We start from the raw sequence: 26,733 nt of genomic DNA, 5'->3' as shown, positions 1-26,733 counted from the left end.
CCACTGGCAGGAGGTCCTCCCCGACGCGCTCCATGCTATTAGGTCCCTCTTATGCACCACCACCAACCAGACCCTCACAAACGATTATTTGCTTTCTCTAGGGGCACTACCACGGAGGCTTCACTCCCATCCTGGTTGAGGACACGGGGCCCGGTTCTCCTCCTGAAGCACGTCCGGACACACAAAACAGACCCGCTAGTAGAGAGAATGCTACTGCTTCATTCAAACTCCCAATACGCTTTTATTGAATAACTCGATGGCCGTCAGGACACTGTTTCCCTCCGGGACCTGGCGCCTGCAGGATCCACCACCACCACCATCACCGCCGAGGTACCCCTCACGCTACACCCCGCCCAACCCCCCACGCCCTGCGCCCTTGTGCCGATAGGTTCCCTGCCCACGCTCGGCGCCCCCGCGCCTATAGGTTTCCTGCGCACCGGTCAAGAATGAAGCTCGAGTCCACCCTCATACCCACACCAATTGTCACCACCCAGCCACCTGAAGAGGCTGCAACCCCGGTGCTCCGCCAATCCCAAAGGACGACTCGGCCACCGAACCAGAATTGATTTTTTTACAGGGGGTGAATGTGGTGAATTCATACTGTATTATAATTCACACTGTATTGCATTGCATTGTATTATGTCCTTGTGGGCTCTGTATGTGAGCCGTTGTGCGGCTCTGCCCATAGGGGGAGATGAGGAGCTTGTACTGGGCTCCACCCTTGGCTCTGCCCAAAGCTCCACCCATGGCCCCTCCCACTACTAGAAGTATAAAGTGCTGCAGCCGTGAGCCTGCCCTCAGTTCTTCTGGTCGCCGGCAGGTTCAGTTGTAAGACTATTAAAACCACAGTTTACTTCCAATCGTGTCTCTAGTGAATTGATGGTCACATCACTCAGTGATTTGGCTTCCACAGCAGAGTTCCACAGATTCACCACCCTCTGATTGAAGAAATTCCTCCTCATCTCTGTTTTAAAGGATCGTCCCTTTAGTCTCAGATGGTGTCCTCTGGTTCTAGTTTTTCCGACAAGTGGAAACACCCTCTCCACGTCACTCTATCCAGGCCGCGCAGTATCCTGTAACTTTCAATAAGATCCCCCTCACCCTTCTAAACTCCAACGAGTCCAGACCCAGAGTCCTCAACCGTTCCTCATATGACAAGCTCTTTATTCAAGGGATAATTTTTGTGAACCTCTTCTGGATCCTTTCCAATGCCAGCACATCCTTCCTTAAATACAGTGCCCAGAACTGCTCACAATACTCCAAATAGGATCTGACCAGAGCCTTCTATAGCCTCAGAAGTACATCCCTGGTCTTGTATTCCAGCAGTCGCGACATGAAGGCATTTGCCTTCCTAACTGCTGACTAAACCTGCACGTTAACCTTAAGAGAATCGTGAACAATGACTCCCAAGTCCCTTTGTGCTTCTGATTTCCCCATACAGAAAATAGTCTATGCCTCCATTCCACCTTCCAAAGTGCATAACCTCACACTTTTTCACATTGCATTACATCTGCCACATCATTGTCCACTCTCCCAACCTGTCCAAGTAATTCTGCAGCCCACCTGCTTCCTCAATACTACCAATCCATCTGTTACTGTTACTGTGAAAAGCCCCCAGCACCAAATTCCAGCACCCGTTCGGGTACACAGAGGGAGAATTCAGAATGTCCAAATCACCTAACAGCACGGCTTTTTGGGGCCTGTGGGAGGAAACTGGAGCACCCGGATGAAACCTATGCAGTCACAGGGACAATGTGCAGACTCAGCAGTGACAGTGACCCAAGCCAGGAATCAGACCTGGGACCCTGGTGCTGGAAAGCAACAGGGCTAACCACTGAACTCTCTTGCCCTGTGCATTCTGTGTCTTTCCCAATTATAGTGCCTCCTTTCCATTGGTAAACAAGTGAATGCGTTTCCCTTGGGATTCTGCGAGAAGGGGAGACAAGAGGGAATTAAAAGGAAGTGTAGGGAAACAAAATGGATGTGAGCAGAAACCCATATTTTATAGTTGATATGGATGTGGAAGCACAACCATTTTTTAATGGTTCCCTAAACGCATTAACTAATATATTAAAATAAAAATTTCATCGATTCAGTCACTGTAAAGTTGATCCTTTTATTCAGGACTGATTTTCAGATCACGTTTGATTTTTCTGCATTATTATTTTCAGAATCCTTGCCAGCTTTTAGTTTAATAAATGCTATTCAGATGTTTTTGCTTGTTTTTACAATGGCCATTGAAAACATTTTCCTCAATCATGATTCTCTTTTTTAAAATCCGTGACCAATTATATAGGAGAAGTCCTGAGGAGGACAACTACATAAAGGGAAAACATAGCACATGTACACACAAAAGGGATATCACTTAACAAACATGAAAATAAATTTGGATAAGGTTATTGAGTAGTAGGCATAAAAATTAGGTTGCTAATTATATACTGGAACACACTTAATAATATTTTGGCCTCGTATATCAATGATAAGTCTATAATTGGAATGTTATAGAATGGGGGAGAATTTCTGGCCACTCTTGTCAGTGAGATCTTTCATTCACCCGACGGCGAAATTCCACAGCAGGTTTTCCGGCGGTGAGGGGTGCATTCAATGAGAAATCCTATTGATAGCGGTGGAACGACAAGGTCTGTCGCCAGCAAAGAGTGAGCCACCCTCCGCCACCAAGGGCGCGGAAAATCCCACCCACTGTTTACCATTTCACTTCCAAAATTCTGAGAGAGACAGAAAATTCCTAAAGACAGGCTTGCACTTATATAGTGCTTTGTTTTTATGACCACCAGAGTCTCAAAACACTTTACAAACAATGAAATACTTTTTGGCGCGTGGTTAATGTTGCAATTTAGGAAACCTGGCAGCCAATTTGCGCTCTGTAAACTCCCGTGGGCAGCAACATGATCTGATTTTGTGGTGCTGATTGAGGAATAATTATTAGCAAGAACACTGGGGATAATTATTCTGCTCTTCTTAAAAAAAATAGTGACATGGGAGTGGGATTCTCCGTTGGCCAATGCCAGAATCGGGAAATGTGATGGGACGGAAAATTGATTCTGACACCGAAATCGTGGTGGGCGCCGGTTCCATGACAAATCGCAATGCTCTGGTGCCTCGATAGCAGCGTCAATGTGATCCAGAACGCAGGTACAGTAAACGACATAGGCATAGGTTATTCTCCGGGGCCTCCACCATTCTCCGCATCCACTGGTGGGATTTCCTGACGGTGAGGTTCATTTGTGCTTTTCAAAATTGAGAAACAGGTGCCGTGGCTGATGAGGGAGAGAGAGGAGATAGGACAAGGAGATGCTTTGCCATGGCTGCCAGGCCTGACACTGGCCGGACTGGCTGGGGGTGGGGGATGTTTGCAGCCAGGACGACCCCCCACAGGACTGGGGCAGTGTCCAGGCACGGACCGCCAATGCCGTGGCCTGCAAGGCAGCCATTTTGCCCTGCACCCCACTGAACACTCACCCTGGCGCTTGGTTCTGCAGAGTGACATCAGCTGTATGGGTGCCCCCATCACACCAGCCCTGCACCCCAACCTCCAGCCACCACCCCACCCTCTGCCATTTAACCCCCTTCCCTAGCCGGCCACAAGTCGCCGGCAGCACATCACGCGGCCTGCACAAGTGCAATGCCTACAGTAGCCCCTACAGGAGGGCACTGGATGGGATCCGAGGAGCATACCACTGGAATGGGCAGTGTCACCGACGGTACCCTGGCAGCAGTGGCAGGTGGCAGGACCAGAGGCACCCATGGTGCAGGGATGGGAGGGGAGGACATGCGGGGGCAGAGTCCGCAGTGCCAACCGGGGCCATCGTGTGGCCTGGTGGACATGGTTGGGCACGCGGATACGCACCATGCTAACATGTCGACTTTTCACCCCTGAAGTCAATGGATATTGGAATTCAATCAGCAATTGTGGCCTTCCTCCAGGTCACCGCAGCCCTGGGGGATTCACTGCGGCTGTACAAGCTGGAGCTGCTTGTGGAGGAGGAAGCTGCAGCAGCGGAGTGTGCCCGAGAGGATGCATTATGCTGACTGGGCATATCGAATCTCCATGATTGCACAGATGCACCTGTGCACTGAGCTCTGTGAGATCCCGGACAGGTCCTCACTCTGTGCCTGGAAAAGCCCCGTTGTGTAAAGGTTCAGGGTAACCGTCACCGTGACGCCATCGGGAGCAGGTGTCCTCCTCCATTCCCCCACGATGCCAGGTACGCCATGATCTGGCAGATGTTGCACTGTCCCCTGCTGAGCCGGAGACTTCAATGCCCAGTCCAGCAGGTCCTCGAATGGCGGACGCTGCCGGTACACGCGAGGCCACATGCGGCACCACCTCCTATTCCTCCTCGGCCTTTTGGGGGGCCAGTGAGGCTGCATTGCTGGCCGCCCAAAAGACTGAGGAGGAGGAGGACACCTGCTCCCGATGGCGTCAAGGTGACGGTTACCCTGAACCTTTACACAACGGGGCTTTTCCAGGCATTGAAATGGATCCATTGTGCCAACTGGGCATATCGAATCTCTGTGATTGCACCGTCCACCTAGGTGATCCCTGGATGCGAGCTGGCCATTCCATCACACGGTGCCATCGGATCCCTGGGGTGGCAGTGGTGGGGACGGCGGGGGAACACCGGGGTGGTGAGCACTGGCTGAACTGTGGTCCCTGAGCCAAACCCACCCCCAACGTCCATTTATTCCCCCACCCCCCTGCGCCACCGTGGGGCTAGCCCAGACCAGCCCAGCCCTCACACACATCTGACAGAGCACCGAGGCAGATAGCAACATTATGCACAGGTGTTTAATATAAAAACATGTACACAGATACGTGCCCTAGCCCAGTGTTTTTCAAGTTTTGTTGCCCAGAACCCATTTTTGGTAACCGGCCATCCTTCGAGCCCACACCAACTGACTTTCTTGACCCATGAGCCAACCTTCGCAACACACGTGGCCCGATATTCTCAACCCACCATTTTGACTTACCTTTAATATGACAGGTGAGCCTGCTTGGTCCTCACAATCTCACTTGCTTTGCTATTCAATGTTACATTTCTGATAATGACTTCAGCTATTCAGTTAATATCTCACTACATCCGTTGAAAAAAATCAAGAGGTTTGTCCTTGAACTCGCTGTGCTTACTCTTATAATGTCTTTGAAGATTTTAAACATTCGTTTGCCAGTGCTTCCCTGCATATAACACACATGAACTTTGAATCCTGATTTGCTGTGGCACAATTAATATGCCCATACCTCAAGTAATCATCTTTATGCTGCTTTGTTCCTGTTTTCAGCTCCTGCTTCATGGGTCGTTCACCAGAGGCCCTGAAGTTCACACTGCTGCTGGCAGCTACAAAATGGAGGAGTGTCTCTCACGCCCAGAACACATGACGTCAGTGTACAAGGTGCATTCCCTGCTCTCTGCCACGCTTCAGGCAAGAAGATCCAGCGATTTAAAAAAAAAACAACTGTTCCTGGATCTGCGCGCTGCTGAGGGGTACACATGCGCAGAATGACCGATATTCTGAAAGCCAGTCACCGGCGGCATTTTTAACAGCCGGACATGGCGTCAGGCACTGCTTCCCATAATGGAGAAAGCTGCAGTGCATTGCCGCACTATCGGGAACACCGCGACGCATGGCCCTGCGACCCTCTCAACGCCCGCCCGTGACCCACCCACGTGTCGCGACCCTTGTTTGAAAATGACTGACGTAGCCTCTATCACTAAACTGTGCCCTGCACCCGTGCCAACGTAACTGGTGTCTACTTTTCTGGCCTTTCGCGCCCTAACGCTACTAGGCGGATACCCAGATGGTTCATCAGGAGTAGAAACGGCCTGCTGTGATTCCCACCCTGCGACCTGGGTCCCTTTGGTGGGTGTCTTCTGAGACGACCGGGCCTGGATAAGCTGAACTACTGCTCGGGTCACCACCTTCTGGGTCTGTGCCACATTAATGAGTGACTGCGCCACCTCCCTCTGGTACTGGGCCACCTCCCTTTGTGTCTGCGCCACAGCGGCCAGTGACTGGGCAATGTCGCCGACGCTCTCAGCCATGGCCTACAGTGACTGGGCCACGCTCAGGAGCACCCTGCAATGTCCAGGTGGCTCTGGCACATGGCTGTCTGTGAGGCGGCAGCCGTGTTCTGGGCTCGGCCAGCGCCTGCACTGAATGCCCCAGACCTTGGATGCCACCCATGCGGTGTTGGCCTGGGTAGCACACATGACCCGCACCACCTCCTGCTCCTGCACATGGTTGGTCTCCTCCAACTGCAGCTGCAGGTGCTGGATGTTCGTCGACAATCACTCATGTAGCCCTGGCGCTGCGACTGAATCTCCAAAATTGATGGGACTGTCCGTCCCAGAACTACAAAACCCGCCTGGACGCAGCTAGTCCCTGGGGTTGGCCTGCCCTCCAACCGTCTGGCCCCTCGGGTGTTCCTACCTCCACTTTCTGTCCCATAGCATGTATATGGTGCGCACCAGATAGTGTCTTCACGAAAGTGTCAATTGAGGTGAGTGTCTCTGGGGTGGTGGAGAGTGTTAGAGAGAGCTGTGATTGGAAATCGGTGTCTTCCTCAGACTTGTCCTGAGTCTCGGGTCTGTGGCTTGCATCTGTGTCGGTGCCCTCGCCTCTGCTTGGCTCCAGGGGGTCTGGCTGTGCCTGTGGCTTGGAGAAGGGGACACCAGAAGGGCTGCCACATCACCTGCAGGTTCTGCAAGACACATGACAAGACGCATGATTATACCGTGGGTGGTGGTGGGGAGCAGTGTGGGGGTGGTGTGCGAGTGGAGTGGGGGTGTGTTGTCATGGGGACTACAACTCAATGGGGTCTCATTTCCTCTCCCGATGCTGATCGCTACCCGGCGACTTTCCTTTCTTCCGGCCCACTGATCACGTCCAAGTCTGCTGTGGTGAGGCGCCGAACATCCGGCAGTCCCCCTCCAGTCTTCTCCCACTCCCGGCGGTTATGGGCAGGAACAGAAAACACACAGTGCTAGCCACTCCGACGCATGCAGCCCAGGGGCTGGGTAGCTGATGGTTTCAGTGGCCAGGGCACCTGGCCATGGCAGATGGTATGGGCACTGGCATGTGGTGCAGTGTTGGGTTTCAGATACCCTTCGGGTGGGGGAGTGGGATACGATTAGTGCTGCCTACTCACCCTGGCCTACATGAGGAGGTCCTGCAGTTGCTTACGGTACTGCTGGCCAGTCCGGATTCTGTAGCTCATGGTGCTTACTGCCTCTGCCACCTGCACCCAGGCATGACGAATTGCTGCGGCTGGCAGCCTCCTTCCTAGGCCGAGGTACTGGGTCGCCCGCCTCTCCTCCATGGTGCACAGGAGGGTCTTGAGCTTGCCGTCCGTAAAATGGGGTGTCTCTCCTCGCTGCCATCTTTTTGGCTGGGATGGTGTGTGGGGGGAGTGGTGTGTATATGTGGCTGCAGCTTCTCAGTCTCCTGAGTACCAATCACGAAACCAGTGAATCCCGCACCGTTTCTCATTGGAATCAATTGCATTCCACATGGCGGTAGTGCTAGCCCTTCAATGGTCGCTGAATCAGTTCAGGTGAGGCGCCAGTTTTGCTGTCATAGAACTCTGAGAATCCTGCCCCGGCATCAACACTTAATCGCAGCTAGTCCCTGGGGTTGGCCCGCCTTCCAACCGTCTGGCCCCTCGGGTGTTCCTATCTCCACTTTCTGTCCCATAGCATGTGTGTGGTGCACACCAGATAGTGTCTTCACGAAAGTATCCAATTGAGGTGAGTGTCTCTGGGGTGGTGGAGAGTGTTAGAGAGAGCTGTGATTGGAAATCAGTGTCTTCCTCAGACTTGTCCTGAGTCTCGGGTCTGTGGCTCGCATCTGTGTCGGTGCCCTCACCTCTGCTTGGCTCCAGGGGGTCTGGCTGTGCCTGTGGCTTGGGGAAGGGGACATCAGAAGGGCTGCCACATCACCTGCAGGTTCTGCAAGACACATGACAAGACGCATGATTATACCGTGGGTGGTGGTGTGGGAGCGGTGTGGGGGTGGTGTGGGGGCGATGTGGGGGTGGTGTAGGGCTGGTATGGGAGCGGTGGAATGGAGAGATCCACCGAGGATCTTTTACATCCACCTGAGAAGTTAAATGCGGCCTCTGTTTAATGGCTCATTTGAAAATTGGCACCTTCAATAATGTGACATTGCCTCAGTGCTGCACTGGAGTGTCAGCATTGGTATTTGCACAATGCTGATGTAGATATTCTGATGGACTTATTGATGAAAGGTTACAGAGCTGAAATGTTAACCATGAAACATTAAATTCATCACAAATGCTACATGACCTGCTAGGTTTTTCCAATATTTTCTGTTTTTATTCATAATAAAATAATGTGCAAAACAGGAGGAGCTGTTGCATGATGCCCAGGAAAGAAACGAGTGTAATATGTTTGACATAGACTGAAAGATTAGATTGGACTTTAACTTGACTTGATTTTTTTTCTGCAGATTGAGGGGAGCGTGCAATAAAATAAAACATGGCAGAGTTTCTCCTGCACAGGTTAGGTTGGTGAAGTGGAGATCATCAATCTTTTATACTGGGTTAACAATTTTGATAGATTTTTGTGCAATGTAAAAGAACATTTTTCATGCTATACTTTGTAGAATAGAATCATGGAACAGTTGCAGTTTAGGAAGAAGCTGGCATGCCTGTTAATGTCATATTATGAACTTTCAGTCAATATTTTTTTTAAATTGCACACAAACAAGTTGTTAAAATAGATGTTGCAAATCATGTGATTTTGGCATTTTGTCCACAGACAGTGTCACGTCTTCAGCAAATACCTAATTAAGTACGGGCACAGGTGAGAGTACCTCACAGCGATTTGTGTAATTCACACCTTTCATTATGTAAGGATGGGCCAACATCTAAAGACGATGGAGGTACACTGCCTTGCCCACCCGGCTCTATGCCCATAATCCCATAACCTAACCTACACATCCCTAGACAATAAGGGCCAATTTAGCAAGGACAATCCACTTAACCTGCACATCTTTGGACTATGGGAGGAAACTGGAGCACCCAGAGGAAACCCACATAGATACGAGGAGAACGTGTAAACTCCACACAGACATTCACCCAAGGCCTGAATTGAATCCGGGTCAATGGCACTGTGAGGCAACAGTGCTAACCACTGTGCCATTGTGCCACCCTAAACAGGCCTGCCACATGGGATACTGGAAATCATAAGGCAGAGACTAAATTAACTTCAAGCTGTAAAAATGCATAATCTTTATGTGCATCCAATATTTGTGTGCGTCCCTGAGAGAGACTGAGGCTGTGATCTATCAGCGTCGGCGCACCTGACTTGGGACGGAACAAGGCCGTTAAATCCCATGAGAAGCCTCTTGCGAGACTTAATGACCTTGTTACACCTTGCTTGATCCAAGAAGATCTTGTGAGGCATTGTAATTTGGTGCTGCCAGAGTACCAGGCTGACAGTGCCAAGGTGCAGGTGGCACCTTGCCCACGCTGGGGATTGGATCCAGGCGTGTCCTACCCTTACTAAATGGGGTGTGAGGGCTTAAGGACCTCCTCATTGCTAATTTGGCAAATTGGGGGGTCTGGCCCCCATGATGGGTGGTTCAGTGGGGTCATAATTGTGGGGTCGTTCTCGGCGCTATCAGCATTGGGAAGCACTTGGCTAAACATGCCCAACATGGGACTCTGTTAAATTTCTGTTAAATCATGCCCTCAATGTGTGATGTAGTTCTTTTAAATTGCGCCGGGTGTGTGACGTTCTGTTAAAGCCGGCCTTCATTGTCTTAATTCAGGGTAAGTGTATGAGAATAAATAACCTTATTTATTTTAAACTCGCAAACATTTGTTACTGAATTATTTAATTAGAATACACACTCCAAGTGTAAGTAAAGACACATCTCTTCCGATACAAAATGTACAGATTACCAGAAGAGTGCAGATACATTCTGTCTTGATAGTGGCCATTTGACAACCGTGTCCATGCTCTGTATGAACAATTTATGTAGTCACACTTCGCTGTTCTTACCCCGAAGCCCTGCAGCCTCGTTTCCTCCAGGTGCTCTTCCAGTTCCCTTTTAAAATCCATGATTGAACTTGCTTCCACCACCTTTCAAACAGTGCATTCCACATTGTAACCACTTGTGCAGTCTTTGGTTCTTTTGCACATCACTTTCAACTCTGTGTCCTCTGGTTCTCTGACCATTTTACCATTGGGAACTGCAATCTGACCTCGGAACACTTGATTCTGACAAGAGTGTCCAAAGTGTTCCATTCCAAAGTGCTAAATTACATCACATCTACAGTAACATTCACAAAAAGACAATCCACAAAGACACATCATTAACCCAGAGGTTTTTTTTTCAGTAATTGGGAGATTTCAACTGTGCATGTCAATACATCCCAGTCATATTGTTCAATTAGAGGTTCCTCCAAGCCAGTTCACTATTAGGTAATTTGGACATTCTGAATTCTCCCTCAGTGTACCCGAACAGGCGCTGGAGTGTGGCAACTAAGGGGTTTTCACAGTAACATCATTGCAGTGTTAATGTTAGCTTACTTGTGACAATAATAAAAGATTAGATTAATGAAAACACAGCATATTTTTTTAACACAAGCACACAAAATATGAAACACATAAAAAAGCATAATAATCTTAATGTTTATTGCTGATAGCTTATTTTTAAATGTTTATTTGTGGTTGGGATAACCTTTTTGATATTAGTTTCCTTCACAATTATAAATGTCTTTATTTATAAAAGAGGAAGAAAATGTGCGCCGGTGTTGGAAAGTATCAGGAGATTCAGTAATGACAGAACTAGCCGCGCGCTCGAAGTTCAGTGTCCTTGTTCCATGTTTGGAAGAACAAAGGTTTTTTTCAGACACCAGCCCTACCCTTGTTCAGAACTGCAGGGGCGGAGTTTCAATATGGAAATGATCCACGTTGCCAGGCAAGGAAGGAGTTTTATTACTCTCCTCTACTTTAGGTCGTGTCCAGTTGATCAATAACTAGCAGAAATTATGCCTCACACACTATGGATCCCCTGCCTACCTCTCAGAGTGTAGTTTTGACGGGATATCATTTAAATGATGAGTCCACTGATGTTGCGAACAGCGCCAAGGAGGAAACAGAACTCCCTTCGCCGGGGTAGGAATTTTATTCTTCAGCAATAAGAATTACATTATCTGTTAGTGGCTTCTAAAGAATCTCAGCACTTTGAAACATGCCTGCGCGTTAGTCATATTTCAAATATGTCAGGACGGGGCAAAGGTTTCGGCTGCTGTGGTTAATTACTGTTGATCAATGATGCAAAGCTTTTTTAATACGTTTTCTAGCATTTCAGCATTTGCCCATAAACTGTGAAATTGCATGTTGATACAAACCTGAATACTACTCAGATCGTAGTCCATGTGACGCGTAGTGAACTTCTGTCAAACAGGTCCGTGCTTGTCTTACTGGGCTAGATTGCTGAATTACACTCTGAAGTCTTTGAAGTGAACTACAACTGTGCCAGCTCAAAATTAGTTGGAGTTTCCTTTTGCAGAAAAGATTGCTTAGAAATGAGGAATTTTGTTCGCAAAGCAGAAACTCGTTGACTATTTTTATAAAAAGGCAATTGCAGACAAATTATATATTGTATTCGAAACAGAAATTATGTACTATACGTTACATATTTCTGTACGTTTGCGAGGTATGGGTGTTCAAGTGTGTTTAATATTACTACAGTCACGTGATTACAGATCCCATCCACTTCAGATCTCAGCAGGCTTTATTTTGAGATGCCTCAGCCGATCATGTCAGTCTTTATTTGTTGCCAGTTGTGTGGCTCTTCCAAAAACAAAAAGTCATACTCTGAGTTTACAGCACTCCGGTTGTTGTCGCATTAGGTGCTGGTTTAGCTCACTCAGCTAAATCGCTGGCTTTTAAAGCAGACCAAGCAAGCCAGCAGCACGGTTCGATTCCCGTACCAGCCTCCCCGGACAGGTGCCGTAATGTGGCGACTAGGGGCTTTTCGCAGTAACTTCATTGAAGCCTACTCGTGACAATAAGCGATTTTCATTTCATTTTCATTTTCATTTCTTACCTGTAATGTTCGACTGAATTCTTAAATACCTCCAGTTAAATCTTCGTAATCATTTGTATTGCAAGAAACAAATGCTTGAATTATTGGATCTGTCCCCTGGACAAGTCTTATTGTAAAATGCCCTGGCCGAAACATTCATCTTACAGGAACAAAAGTGCTCCTCCCAGCTCCACAGCATTACTGAAGACTGTTACCTGTGAAATTTCGATGAGGCTTGAGGGCTAATCTTGCTCATGGATTGCAGGCTGATGCCAGTCAATTGCTCTGCCCTTCGGTTGGTTGATAATCCAAAATGAAATTATATTTTTTTCATATACTTATTTGAAATCCAGGTCCTTGAATTCTTAATTGAAAGAGTCAGACAAATTCATTGCTGATCATAATGAGTTGATAAAGGAGAGGAAATAACTGGCTTGCAGACAAAAGGTGACGCCATAGACGGCACAGTGGAGCAGCTGGAGGACTGCATTCCATTGGCAAGGCCCTTTAACCATCTCTGGATCGAGCAATACAAGTAGCAAGACTAGTCAAAAACATTAGTGACATTGGTGTTAGTGTTTTGCAACAGGTCCTTCACCACCTCCAGCAGATAATTACTGCATCGAGCAGGTATACACCTCATGCATTGCGGGGGGTATAATAGCAATCACTTTGGATTCACCTTTCTGAGGTTGCTGTATAGAATTGAGTTAATTGCTGCCAGTTAATCCACCATTCAAAGTGCTTCATTAGCTGTGGAGCACATTGGACACCACGTTATGAAAAGAGATATAGATGCATTCTTTCTAACAAAAAAGCATGATAATGCAGCTGTTGGAAATCCATAATAAAGAAGAAAAGGGGCCGGTTTAGTACAGTGGGCTAAACAGCTGACTTGTAATGCAAAACAAGACCAGCAGCGCGGGTTCAATTCCTGTACCGGCCTCCCTGAGCAGGCGCCGGAATGTGGTGACTAGGGGCTTTTCACAGTAACTTCATTGAAACCTACCTGTGACAATAAGCAATTATTATTAAAATGGTGGAACTATGCAACATGTCTGGCAGCACTTGTAGAGAGAGAAATAGTGGAACATTTCAGCTTGATAATCTTTCTTTCGAAATAGGCTGAGATTTGTATTTGATTTGTATACCCCAGTCCAGGTGACCCATAAAGGCCAAATCAGGACATAGTGCTGATGAAACCTCCTAATTGCTACAGACACCAATGAATGAATCAAACACATAAGTATAACAAATGCTTCTTTATTTAGCGATATCAATAATAATGCAATGAGCACCATCCAAGGTTAAGCATTGAGGATTGTATAAATGGAAATTCAATATCAATTGAACTATTTTAGACATTATGGTAATTTAGGAGCATTACAAGGGGGATACATTTCAATGGGCCTCTCTTGTTTTGCTGCCATAACTTTGGCTGAATCCCATATATGTGCATGAATAGGATTTATGGCAAACCTCTGCCAAAGTTTTGTTCGTGAAACTGGAGAGCCATAAGGAAGTTCTCCTCCAATATTTCGGTTTCAATTGGGTTTTGTTTAACAAAGAGCATGGCATGCATTGTTGAAGTTTAACAATATTAAATTTACAGCAATATTAAATTTACAGCAATATTAAATACATCATTGGTAAGTTTGCAACAGTATTTATTCCTTAGGTAATAATAATAATCTTTATTAATGTCACAAGTCGGCTTACGTTAACACTGCAATGAAGTTACTGTGAAAATCCCCTAGTCACCACACTCCGGCACCTGTTCACGTACACTGAGGGAGAATGCCCAATTCACCTAACAGCACGCCTTTCGGGTCTTGTGGGAAGAAATCCATGCATACACGGGGAGAACGTAAAGACTCCACACAGACAGTGACGCAAGCCAGCAATCGAACCCGAGTCCCTGGCACTGTGAAGTAACAGTGCGAACCACTGTGCTACCATGTATCCCTTTCTCTTTTGTAGTAGTTGGCTATGGTTGGTGGGCAGTATTGTGTGGCAGGAGGGAGCTGGTAGAGAACCTTTGTTTTCCGGATGTTTAGTCTGAGGCCCATTCTCTCATATGCCTCAGTGAATGCGTCAATGAAAATGAAATGAAAATCTCTTATTGTCACAAGTAGGCTTCAATGAAGTTACTGTGAAAAGCCCCTAGTCGCCTCATTCCGGCGCCTGTTCGGGGAGGCTGGTTCGGGAATTGAACCATGCTGCTGGCCTGCCTTCGTCTGCTTTAAAAGCCAGCTATTTAGCACAGTGTGCTAAACCAGCCCTTGTAGCTCGGCCTCTGAATGTGCACACACAGTCTGCGTACTGCAGCTCAATAAGCGAGGTTGGGGTGGTCTTGGTTCTGGCCTGGAGGCGCCGGAGTTTGAACAGGTTCCCGCTTGTAGCTCCACTCCGGCTGCGAGTTTCAGGGTGACGGGGTGGAGTGTTGTTGCAAGGAAGATGGAGAAGAGCTTTGTTGCGACGACGCAGCCCTGTTTTACCTCAGTTTGGATCAGTGGTGGTTCCATTGGTGAGGATCTCGGCTTGCATGTCATTGTGGACCAGGCAGAGAATAGTGATGAATTTCTGCGGGCAGAAATTGAGGAGGATGCTCCACAGTTCCTCACTGTTGACAGAGTCAAAGGCCTTTGCACAATGAAAGAAGGCCATGTACAGAGGTTGATGTTGCTCCCTGAACTTTTCCTGAAGAAATAGATCAAGTCCATTAAGCCTCTTGATGGATGGAGATGTACGGAGATTCAGGGAGGAGCTCTTCAGCCACTGGGAGGAGGCATTGAGGAGTATTCACGCGATGACCTTTCCCGTGGCGGAGAGTAGGGAAATCCCTCTGTAATTTCCATAATTTCCATCAAGATCCACGGTGAGTCCTTGGACAATGTGGACCATTTCCCTTACTTCAGGAGCCTCCTCTCGAAGCGAACAGACATTGACGATGAAATCCAACATCGACTCCAATGCTCCAGTGCAGGCTTCAGACACATGAGGAACAGAGTGTTTGAAGGCCAAGATCTCAAATCCAGCACCAAGCTCATGGTTTACAGAGCAGCCGTGGTCCCCGCCCTCCTGTATGCATCAGAAATATGGACAATGTATAGCAGACACCACAAATCCCCGAAGAGATATCACCAATGCTGCTTCTGCAAAATCCTGAAAATCCACTGGCAGGATAGGCGTACCAATGTGAGCGTCCTCTCCCAGACCAATATCCACAGTATAAAGGCACTGGTCACGTTCCACCAGCTTCGATGGGAGGGCTGCATTGCCCACATGCCCGACACAAGACTCCCAAGGCAAGCGCTCTACTCCGAGCTCCATAATGGCAAGCGATCACTATGAGGCAGAGAAAACGCAATGAGGACACTCTGAAAGCCTCCCTAAATAAATGCAACATCCCCACTGACATGTAGGAGTCACGTGCCTGAGAAAGCACAAGCTGGAGAAAAAGCATCCGCGACGGTTCCAATCACCTCGGGCGGCGTACAGTGGAGCACGCAGAGGCTAATCATAAACAGCGGAAAGAGAGCACAGAATCCACAGCATCCCACCCACCTCAGCAAACACCACCTGACAAACCTTTGGCAGAGTCTGCGGATCCAGGATTGGACTATTCAGCCACCGCAGAACCTACCTCCCCAGAGTGGAAGCAAGTCATCCTCGAGGCTGAGGGACTGCCCAAGTAGAAGAAGAGAAGTTGGCTGATGCAGCATTTGACATTTCATTTGCCCTGGGTTTCATCACTGCCGTGAGTCATCATCCATGACCATTCGCGTACTATAATTGTCTGTACTTTCCCTCTTCCTAAAAGAAAAGCTATTCAATTAATTGTTTGATACAATTTAGGATTTTCTATTTTGCTACATACTTACGCATTTGTATGTTTCAACTTACCCTATAGTCGATGCCATGGAATGAATGATGCCTAAAAATTCTGATTGTAATAGGATTTCCACTGCTAATTTATCAGGATTTGTACAGCACTGGGGGAATCCTTTCCTGCCAATTATCAGAGGTCAGACAACAAAACAAAAATAAAGTAACAATTATTTAATCAACCATAGAATCACAGCAGAACTTTAACATTATACATAGAAATAATTATTTGAGAAGTTTAATTCATAAAATAAATAATGGTTTCTAAGGAAGCTCCGCAATTATATTGGATATATGGCACAGAAACAGCCTATTGGAACAACCAAACCAGAACAGTTTATCACAGTAACTCAGCATTAACCACTTGGTTATTATAAGGTGTAAAAACAGAAAATGCTGGATAAGCTCAGCAGGTCTGGCAGCATCTGTAGAGAGAGAAACAGAGGGCCCGATCTAGCCCCCAAAAAAGCAAAGTCCGTTCTAGGCACATTCTGGGATTAGAGGAGTCGTTCCCAGCACTTTTGGCGGCGAGAATTACCCCACTATCTAAAGGCACTTTGTGCTTTTTTTGGTTGTCCGGAAGGAAGCACCCCTCCCAAAAGACAAACCCTACATCCCAGGAAAAGGTTCTGTGAACCTTCTCGGAACTGCTTCAAATGCAATTGTATCCTTTCTTAAGTAAGGAGGCCAAAACTGTGCACAGTATTCCAGTATTCCAGATGAGATCTAACTAAGACTCTGCACACTTTCCTACTTTTGCACTCGATTCCCCTCGCAATAAACACCAACATTTCAGATACCTTCCTAATCACTTACTGTACCCGCAGACTAACTTTATGTGATTCATGTACCAGACCACTTAGACCTTTCTGTACCTCAATAGTTCCGCAATTTCTCCCCATTCAAATAATACATTAGGTGAGAATCACTGAGGGATATAGATAATTGGTGACCAAAAGACCGGGCTAGAATAGGAAGGCAGTGCAAGTGTCCCCTGCAGTCATCTCCCTGCAAAACAGATACCGCTTTGGATTTCCTCCCTGCAAAACAGTACCGCTTTGGATTTTGGGGAAGGCAGCAGCAGCCAGGTTCATGGCACCGTGGCTGGCTCTGCTGCACAGGAGGGCAGGAAGAAGAATGGCAGGGCTATAGTGATATAGGTGATTCAATTGTAAGGGGAATAGACAGGCGGTTCTGCGGACGCAATTGAGATTCCAGGATGGTATGTTGCCTCCCTGGTGCAAATGTCAAGGATGCCTCGGAGCGGGGGGGGGGGGGGGGGGGGGGGGGGGGGAGGTTGAACAGCCAACTGTTGTGGTGCTTATGGGCACCAACAGTATAGGTAAAGAAATGGGATGAGGTCCTACAAGTTGAATTCAGGGAGCTAGGAGTTAAACTAAAAAGTAGGACATCAAAGGCAGTAATCTCAGGATTGCTACTAGGCAGAGTAGGAATGTCAGGATAGATAGGATGAATGCGTGGCTCGAGAGATGGTGCAAGAGGGAGGGATTCAAATTCCTGGTTAATTGGAACCAGTTCTGGAGGAGGTGGGACCAGTACAAACCAGACAGTCTGCACCTAGACAGGACTGGAACCGATGTCCTAGGGGAGGTGTTTGCTAGTGCTGTTGGGGTGGGTTTAAACTAATGTGGCAGGGGGATGGGAGTAATGCAAGCAGTCGGAGGGGAGTAAAACGGGGACAGAAACAAAAGACAGTAAGGAGGAAAGTGTAAGGCAGAGAAGTCATAGTCAAAAATCAAAAAGGGCCACAGTACAGGGTATAGTGACTGAGGACAGCTCAGTGAATAGGCCCAGTATTACTAAAAGGAATACAACGGGAAGTGGAAACATAAATGGAAAGCGACACAGCAGGTTGTTACATGAGGATGTGGGTTCAACGATAATGAAAATTAGGAGAAAAGTTCAAAGGAAAAATAACTTAAGAGAGGTTACTGATTGAGGTGTTAAGATTCAAACAGAGGTATAAAAGCCAACATAAGGGCACTTTATCTGAATGCTTCGGTAGTAGGGAAGATGCTGGAATCTATCATCAAGCAAGAAATAGCTAGGTATCTAGATGGAAATTATCCCATTGGACAGGGCTAAGTCGCTGGCTTTGAAAGCAGACCAAGCAGGCCAGCAGCACGGTTCGATTCCCGTAACAGCCTCCCTGAACAGGTGCCGGAATGTGGCGACTAGGGGCTTTTCATAGTAACTTCATTTGAAGCCTACTCGTGACATAAGAGATTTTAATTTCATGAGTTCATAAAGGGCAGGTTGTGCCTAACTAATTTAGTGGAATTCTTTGAGGATATTACCAGCGCGGTAGACAACGGGGAGCCAATGGATGTGGTCTATCTAGATTTTCAGAAAGGTTTTGACAAGGTGCCACATAAAAGATAGCTGCATAAGATAAAGATGCATGGTGTGAAGGGTAAAGTAGTAGCATGGATAGAGGATTGGTTAATTCATAGAAAACAAGGAGTGGGCATTAATGGGTGTTTCTCTGGTTGGCAATCAGGAGCTAGTGGTGTCCCTCAGGAATCTGTGGTGGGCCCACAATTGTTCACAATTTACATACATGATTTGAAGTCGGGGATCAAGTACAATGTGTCCAAGTTTGCAGACGACATTAAGATCAGTGGTAAAGCAAAAAGTGCAGAGGATACTGGAAGTCTGCAGAGGGATTTGGATAGTTTAAGTAAATGGGCTAGAGTCTGGCAGATGGAATACAATGTTGACAAATATGAGGTTATCCATTTTGGTTGGAATAACAGCAAAAGGGATTATTATTTAAATGATAAAATATTAAAACATGCTGCTGTGCAGAGGGACCTGGGTGTTCTAGTGCATGAGTTGCAAAAAGTTGGTTCAAAGGTGCAACAGGTGATTAAGAAGGCGAATTGAGTTTTGTCCTTCATTGCTAGAGGGATGGCGTTTAAGACTAGGGAGGTTATGTTGCAACTGTGTAAGGTGTTAGTGATGGTCCACCTGGAGTATTGTGTTCAGTTTTGGCCTCCTTGCCTGAGAAAGGATTTACTGGCACTGGAGGGTGTGCAGAGGAGATTCACTCGGTTAATCCCAGAGTTGAGGGGGTTGGATTACGAGGAGAGGTTGAGTAGACTGGGACTGTACTTGTTGGAATATAGAAGGATGCGGGGGGATCTGAGAGAAACATAAAATTATGAAGGGATTAGATAGGATAGAAATAAAATTGCATCATGCTGGTCAAATGATCAATTCTTTGGATTTGTTTTCTTTCACTTTTTGACTCTAAAATGAAAATTTATACCATAGATTGCTTCATTCAAACAACAAGATAACACCTTTGTGCACAATTTTTATGGAACCTTTACTGCTGTATATACAGAAATAGCAGCACCCACTGAATGTTTAAACTGCACCAGCTGTTTTCTTTAATCTGCATAACACAAAAAAATCCCTTGAAATCAGTGTTACCATAGCAACCACACTGCAAATTCAATGTACAGGTGGAAGCATTTCAAGAAGGCGGCTCACCACCACCTTCTCAAGGGCAATTAAGGATGGGCATTAAATGTTGCTCTTGCCTGTGACTATCAAATTCCATGAACGAATAATAATAAAAAGGCAAACAGGAAGCCACTGGAGGTTAGCCTAATGCAAAAGCTTGGCTTAACATCACTACTTGACATTGCCTGGCCATGTCTGTTTTTGAATAAAATGAATCAATAGTGCATTGCAGATAAAATGCAAGATTAAGTGCTATATTCAGGGCAAACAGGTCTAGAGGGCAGGTGATAACTGGATTAAGGAAGTGGAATGGGGAGGAAAGGAGTGCATATGCGATGGCTGGGAATGTGGAGGTGTGACGAGTAAGACAATGAGGGAACGGGAGGGACGAAGGGTGGGATGATGCAAAACAGAGAGATAGAATAAGGAAAAGATGTAGAGGGGTGGAGAGGAGGGGAAGGTAGAAAGAAATCGGGTGGAGATGAGGAAAAAGATGCGAGTGGCTGCTGAAGAGAAGGTGAATAAAGAGGGGGAGAGATGGGGGAATGCGGAGATAATGATAAGGGAGGGGAGACGGTGAGGGACAGTGGAGATTGGGTGGAGAGGGAAAGAGGAATAGGGACAATATGGTGGGGAGTGGAGACGGAGGGGACAAAGTATGAGTTTGAACTAACTTCAGACTATAGTTACACCCTCAATTCTTTTCAGAGCTTGTGATAGAGACCGGTGGGATGTGTGTGGGGGGGGGGGGGGGGGTGCGGGTGCAGGGGATTTTCCGGTTGATCTCACCAGCAGGATCTTCCGGTTCTGCTGACGGCAATCCCACACCGTGGGTTTCCCGGTGGCAGGGGTGGATTCAATGGGAAATCCCATTGACAGCGGTGGAATCAGAAGATCCCACCACTGGCAGGCCATTTTCCACCAATGAGAAACATGCCACAGTGGCGGACATGAAAATCATCCGGCCGACTCCCAATGGCAAAATCTAGATCTCACCTTAGCTAGGCGAGAAACCAATGATCACTACTTGAGCGCCATTTCCATACTATTAATGGGAGCCACCCCATGTCCAATGGCCTCCCGTTATTCAGCGGCCTCCCCAACAAGTGGTCATGCTGTTCCAATCAGTACTCCTTTTGAAAAACGTGAACCTGACGGAAGGGCTTCTGTGGGGAGCCGAGGAGGTGAGCAACCATTTTGCTCACGGGCAAAGAGCCCAGGGGAGCTGGGCCTCCCACCTCAGTTGGGGGTTGGGGACCCTCGGCTGGTTGGGGCGGGGCACCTTCCGGAGAGGTGGGCCACCATGGGAAGGGGGGTGAGGGGGCCGGCAAGTGATGCGGGGCAAACACTGGCTGCACCACCATGCCAACCCCTGGCTGGTTTAGCTCACTGAGCGAAATCGCTGGCTGTTAAAGTAGACCAAGGCAGGCCAGCAGCACGGTTGAATTCCCGTACCAGCCTCCCCAAACAGGCGCCGGAATGTGGCGACTAGGGGCTTTTCACAGTAACTTCATTGAAGCCTACTCGTGACAATAAGCGATTTTCATTTTCATTTCATTTTTCATAAAGTGTTTCTGTTCTGGCGGCAACCCTAGCCTGTCTGTCCACGGCCCAGCCATAACCCCACCAATTGCCAAGGCCTCTGGCTGTGCAGCTGAAGGCTATTGCAAATAGGGAATTGGCAATCGTGATTTATTGAGCCTTCATTTGCGGCGAGAAGCGCGTGGGACCTTGTTAAGTGGACCAATTAACATTGAATCGTGTTGCCGGCCTCGCTGGGCTGATCGCCAGGAAGCTTGCGGCATTTCCCGCTTGCTACCACACGTAGAAATCATTCCGGAGAATCGTGCCCATCATTAAGCACAATGTTTATGGAGATCTTTATGGACATGACTTCAACGGCATTTTCTGCTTACATTTCATTTCTGCTGGATATGCAGTCTTTTCCCTCTTTTTCTCAGTTGTTCATGCTTCATTATTTTTAGCCAAGCCAACACTTTTTATTGTGATGATCACCCCCTCCCTCCTATTTGCACATTTCTTTGTCCTTTCCATGACTCCATTATCTCACTGATCTATGATATCACCTGTTTTGACTTTGTGTGTTTGCAGGTCGCTTAAAATCTTATTTCCCTCTCCAGTCCCTTGTTTTCCAGAATGACTAAAATGCCTGTTTATTTCTTACCCTTCAATCAGATGAAGGTCGTATGTCCTAAAGATACATTGTTGTTTTCTCCCTCCACATGGTTGAGATCTGCTCTGTATTTTCAGCACATTTTCTTTATTTTTGTTTAACAATGACATCAGGTTATTCATGCTTTCTTCTAACTCAAATAACTCTTAACACTGTTATATTTTCTTGTGTGTCCTTCAGTGAACGAATAGTAACATTTTAGATTATGACGTGGTTTAATGTTTAAGAATTAAATATACATAGCACAACTTATCTTCAAATCACATTTGTTGTATATGCCTGATAACACACCGTAGGCTCTACCTTCAAATTTTCAATAGTGTTATCAGTGGCTTAATGTCAACTGGAAAATAAGAAAGAACTTAAACTTATCATGTTGTCAGGACACCCTAAAGCTCCTTACATCGAATGAATGATTTTGAACAGAATATTACTGTCATAAATGATTTTGAACAGAATATCACTGTTATACAGCAAATGTAGGGTGTGATCTACTGGCCTCGTCGAGCCAGACACAAAAACAAGCAGGCCGGTTGGGTAGTGGGAGAGGACAAAATCAGGAAACACGCTAAGTGGCAATTGGTTTCCGTTCTAACCAGCCTGCTCCCGTTGGCGAGATCAGGATCCTGCCATGGCGGGGCAAGAAACATTAATCACCAATTAAGACCAATCTCCATCTCATAATAGGAAGGACCCCTTATCGAATGGCCTGCCATGATCAAACCGGCTCCCCTGCGAGCAGTCAGAGGGGCATCGTTCAATAAACCTATTTAAAAATGTGAAACTAGCAAACTGGCTGCTGTGGGGGTCATCGGAGGTGAGAAGCCATCTTGGAAATAGGGCAATCGGCCCAGGGGCTGGGGCCACGGCCCCAGTTCTCAAGGGGGCTAGGGTGGTAGAGCCCTCGGGGAGGAGGGGGTGGACCGCCATCGCTGGGGTGGGGGAAGCATCCCTGGGCTGGTAGGGTGAAGGGGCACAGCACTTACAGGTCTGCAATGCTGTCCCCTGGATCATGCATATCCATAACGATGGCAACTCCAGCTGCTACCTGTCCGCCTCAGCAAACACCCTCTTTAAAGAGCCCCGTCCGTGGTAATATCGTGATAGCCACTTTAATCCCCGCTGACTTTGGCGGCCATTGACCCCATAGCCAAAGGCTATTGTTTTGGCAATTCTAGTAATGCAAGCACTTCACAGCTCCCAAGTGGATTCCCGTAGGTAGGCATGCCATGAAACAGGCAAGTGTTATTGCCCAGCATCCCAATCAGGCTATGAGATCTGGACACTTTTGACTGAACACCGGAGGCATCAACACCACAGAGACAGCGGCTAGGCTAGCATCCCAACACCCAGGAGCTGGCCCTCAGCACTGGGGACATCCCCGCAACCAGAGGGGGTGGATGGGTCTGTGGACCAGGGATGGAACCAGTGCCTTGCCAAGGTATCGCTTCCAGCGAGTGTCTGGTGTACTAGGTCTGGGATCCGGTGCCCAGGGGGCCACCGCTGTGGCCGCAAGTGTGTGTGTGTGTGTGTGTGTGTGTGCAGGGCATGTTGAATGGCACCCTGAAGGATGGCAGGGGATATGAGGGTGGGGAAGGCTTGGGGGACCAAGGGTACCGGGGTGGAAACCATAGCTGATTGTCCGTCTCTCACACTCACCAATCCCAGATGTTACAGTATGGATGATATTTTGGAGCTGCGGAAACTGCCCTCGTGGTGGCTTTGGCAGGCCAGGTAGCCGGATGCCGGAGAAGGAGGCAGTAGCAGCGTTAACAGAGACTCGAGGCAGTGGCCCATGAGCAGGGTCCCGCTGCATCGCCTGAGGACATGGCCGCCCATTAGGCCAGTGAGGGACCCAGAGGAGAGGCCAGCGACGGCTTAAGGTGTACAGGCGTCGTTGGTCCTTCGAGCAGATGACAGACAGCGTGTGCCGCAGGAATCTTGACCTCAACAAGGAGATGGTACGGCACCTGTACCATGTCCTTGCTGACATGTAGGAGGAGGATACCCACTCACAATGGCCATCAAGACCACCGCAGTCCTGAGCTTCTACGCCTCAGGATAATTCCAGGGCTCGAGCAGTGACTTGTGCAGCATATCCCAATGAACAGCCCACAAGTACATCCGTGAAGTCACGGATGCCCAGTTTGCCTGGGAGGCTAACTACATAATCTTTGACTTGGACCAAGCCCACCAGGATGCCTGAGCAGCAGGATTCTCTGCCAGTGCTGGGATGCCCCAGGCCCAAAGGGTAATAATAGCACGTATATAGCCTTGCGCGCAACTGGCGGTCCGGCAGCGCCTATCATCAACAGGAAGGGATTCCTGAACATCCAACTTGTGCGCGATCACCACCTCAAGATCATGTATGTGTATGCACGCTTCCCAGGAGTGTGTATGACAGCTAAATCCTGGGGCAGTCAGAAGTCCCCAGCATCTTCGAGGGACACCCCAGGGTGACCAGGTGTTTTTGGGCGATAAGCAGTACCCTCTTGGAACCAGGCTAATGACGCCATTATGGAGACCTGATATAGCAAGGCCTAAGTGGACACCGAGGCTGTCATCGAGGCCCCCCCCTCCCCTCCCGGAGGGTCACCCGCTGGAAGTGTATGAGGAGGAGCCAGAGGGGCTGAAGGATGAGCTTGAGGAGGACCTGTGGGACCAGCCAGAGGCTGGAGGACAGGTGACGGTGGCGAGGGTCCGGCATGCGAGGGACAGGGAGGCCCTCATCCTCGCTTGCTTATCACAGGTGTGGCTTCCTCCATAATCTCTCCATTTCCACCCCTTCCCATCCACCATTTCCCTACCCGTTGCCCCCCCCATGCCTCACACTACCCCCTCCCTCCCCCCACCCCAATTATCCCCCACCCACCCACTCACCCATTAGTTGCCTTCTCCTGCCTCAATCGCCCTGTTCCACCCTCCCAGTGTTGGCACAGTCAGTGGGTCAACATACAAGGCAGGAGGGTGATGATAACTTGCTGTGAGCAGAGCTCTGGTTCTCCTCAATCTGTGCCATAACCGGACTACTGTCTGTCTGCTGAATGCGTGCCCACACCAATGCTGCACCTGATATGTCTTCGGGGTACAGGGGCAGGCCTGGTATGTGGGGGCTGGTGCCAACAGAGGGCGAAGGGCTACCGAGGGAGGGGGTGCATGCTGGCCCATAGTGCGGAATACTGTGACAGAGACTTCACATGTTTTGGGTGTTTATTAACGATGTACAGTCGTGACCCCAGCCCTCCCTAGCCCACAATGATGCTGCCCTCCCTCCCACCCAGTACTCTCTCAGTAATTGTCTATCTGCTTAGCCCTCCGTGCTCTACCGCTACAGGTGTGGCTTCAGGCGCCCTCTGGAGGGCTTGGGGCTGGAGTGCCTCATCCGATTTGGCGGTGGAACATGGCTCGCCATGCCATCCTGTTCTTCATGCTGACCCTGGGACACGCCATTGTTGAGCATGGGGTAGGCAATGGATTGTTGGGGATACTGGTGCCAGATGGCTGATGCCAACTCACACTTGCAGCTCGATGGAGGCCATTGAACATCTTGCAGCAGTGGGTGGTGGTCTTCCTGGTGACATTTCCAGGCTGACACCTGCTGCATGAAAATGTATTTTCTCATGTCTCCATTGCTTCTTTTACCTATTGCCTTAAATCTGTTCCTGTTCTTGATTCTTCCACAAATGGGAATAGTTTTTCCCACCTACTTCCAGAAAATGGAATCTTGACCTTCTCTTCCCCAAGGAAAACAAACCCAACTTCTCCAATCCATCTCCGTAACTCAGGTTCCTCATCCTTGGTGTAATCCTCGTGAATCTTTTCTCACTCTCTCAAAAATATTTTCACATCTTTCCTCAAGTGTGTCACTCAGAATTGAATGGAATACTCCAGTTGAGGCTGAACCAACGCTTTACAAGTTTAACATTACTTCATTTCTTTATGCTTTATATCCCTAGTAATAAAACCAAAGGTACTGTATGCTTTAGTAATCACGCTCTCAATCTGTCCTGTCACCTTCAATGACTTATGCACAAATACACATAGCATTCCCTTTTGAATTGTAACATTTATCTTATATTGGATCTTCGTGGTCTTCCCACCAAAATGAACCACTTCGTCTTTCTCTACATTGAATTTCATCTGCCACTTTTCTGCCCATTCTACCAACCTGTCAATGTCCTGGAAGTTTCACATTATTCTCTTCACAGTGCTTCCAAGTTTTGTATTATCTGCAAGTTTTTGAGCCCTGTACTCCTGAGTGTGGGTCATTAATTGCTAGTCTAGATAATTTTCTGTTCCTTTTCCAATACTGCTATGGGAAAATTTATGCCCACTCAAGCAGGCAGGGTGGACTGTTTTACATTTAATAGGGGTTATTATTTAAATGGCAAAATATTAAAACATGCTGCTGTGCAGAGAGACCTGGGTGTGCTAGTGCATGAGAAACAAAAAGTTGGTTTACAGGTGCAACAGGTGATTAAGAAGGCAAATGGAATGTTGTCCTTCATTGCTAGAGGGATGGAGTTTAAGACTAGGGAGGTTATGCTGCAATTGTATAAGGTGTTAGTGAGGCCACACCTGGAGTATTGTGTTCAGTTATGGTCTCCTTACCTGAGAAAGGACGTACTGACGCTAAAGGGTGTGCAGAGGAGATTCACGAGGTTAATCCCAGAGCTGAAGGGGTTGGATTACGAGGAGAGGTTGAGTAGACTGGGACTGTACTTGTTGGAATTTATAAGGATGAGGGGGGATCTTATAGAAACATATAAAATTATGAAGGTAATAGATAGGATAGATGTGGGCAGGTTGTTTCCACTGGCGGGTGAAAGCAGAACTAGGGGGCATAGCCTCAAAATAAGGGGAAGTAGATTTAGGACTGAGTTTCGGAGGACCCTCTTCACCCAAAGGATTGTGAATCTATGGAATTCCTTGCCCAGTGAAGCAGTTGAGGCTCCTTCATTAAATGTTTTTAAGGTAAAGACAGATAGTTTTTTGAAGAATAAAGGGATTAAGGGTTATGGTGTTGGGCCGGAAAGTGGAGCTGAGTCCACAAAAGATCAGCCATGATTTCATTGAAT

General features: G+C 47.8%; 1 protein-coding gene across 5 annotated transcripts in view; it reads left to right on the top strand.

Annotated features, from left to right (window-relative positions):
* Positions 1-26,733, top strand: part of arhgap18 (Rho GTPase activating protein 18) — a 183,973-nt gene that overhangs the window by 58,844 nt on the left and 98,396 nt on the right. Inside the window, exon 1 of one of the 5 annotated variants that reach the window (XM_038799802.1) lies at positions 10,962-11,165. The exons of 2 other annotated variants lie outside the window; for them this stretch is intronic. In XM_038799802.1, coding sequence (XP_038655730.1) covers positions 11,053-11,165 — 113 coding nt within the window. In that variant the 5' untranslated portion in view covers positions 10,962-11,052. Of the gene's footprint in view, positions 1-10,961; positions 11,166-26,733 lie in introns of those variants that run through there. 2 more of the 5 variants (XM_038799800.1, XM_038799801.1) reach the window with 2 other exon arrangements.

This window comes from Scyliorhinus canicula, chromosome 6, assembly GCF_902713615.1.
Source record: "Scyliorhinus canicula chromosome 6, sScyCan1.1, whole genome shotgun sequence".
Taxonomy (NCBI): Eukaryota; Metazoa; Chordata; class Chondrichthyes; order Carcharhiniformes; family Scyliorhinidae; genus Scyliorhinus; species Scyliorhinus canicula.
This window is presented reverse-complemented; position numbering and strand designations above follow the sequence as displayed.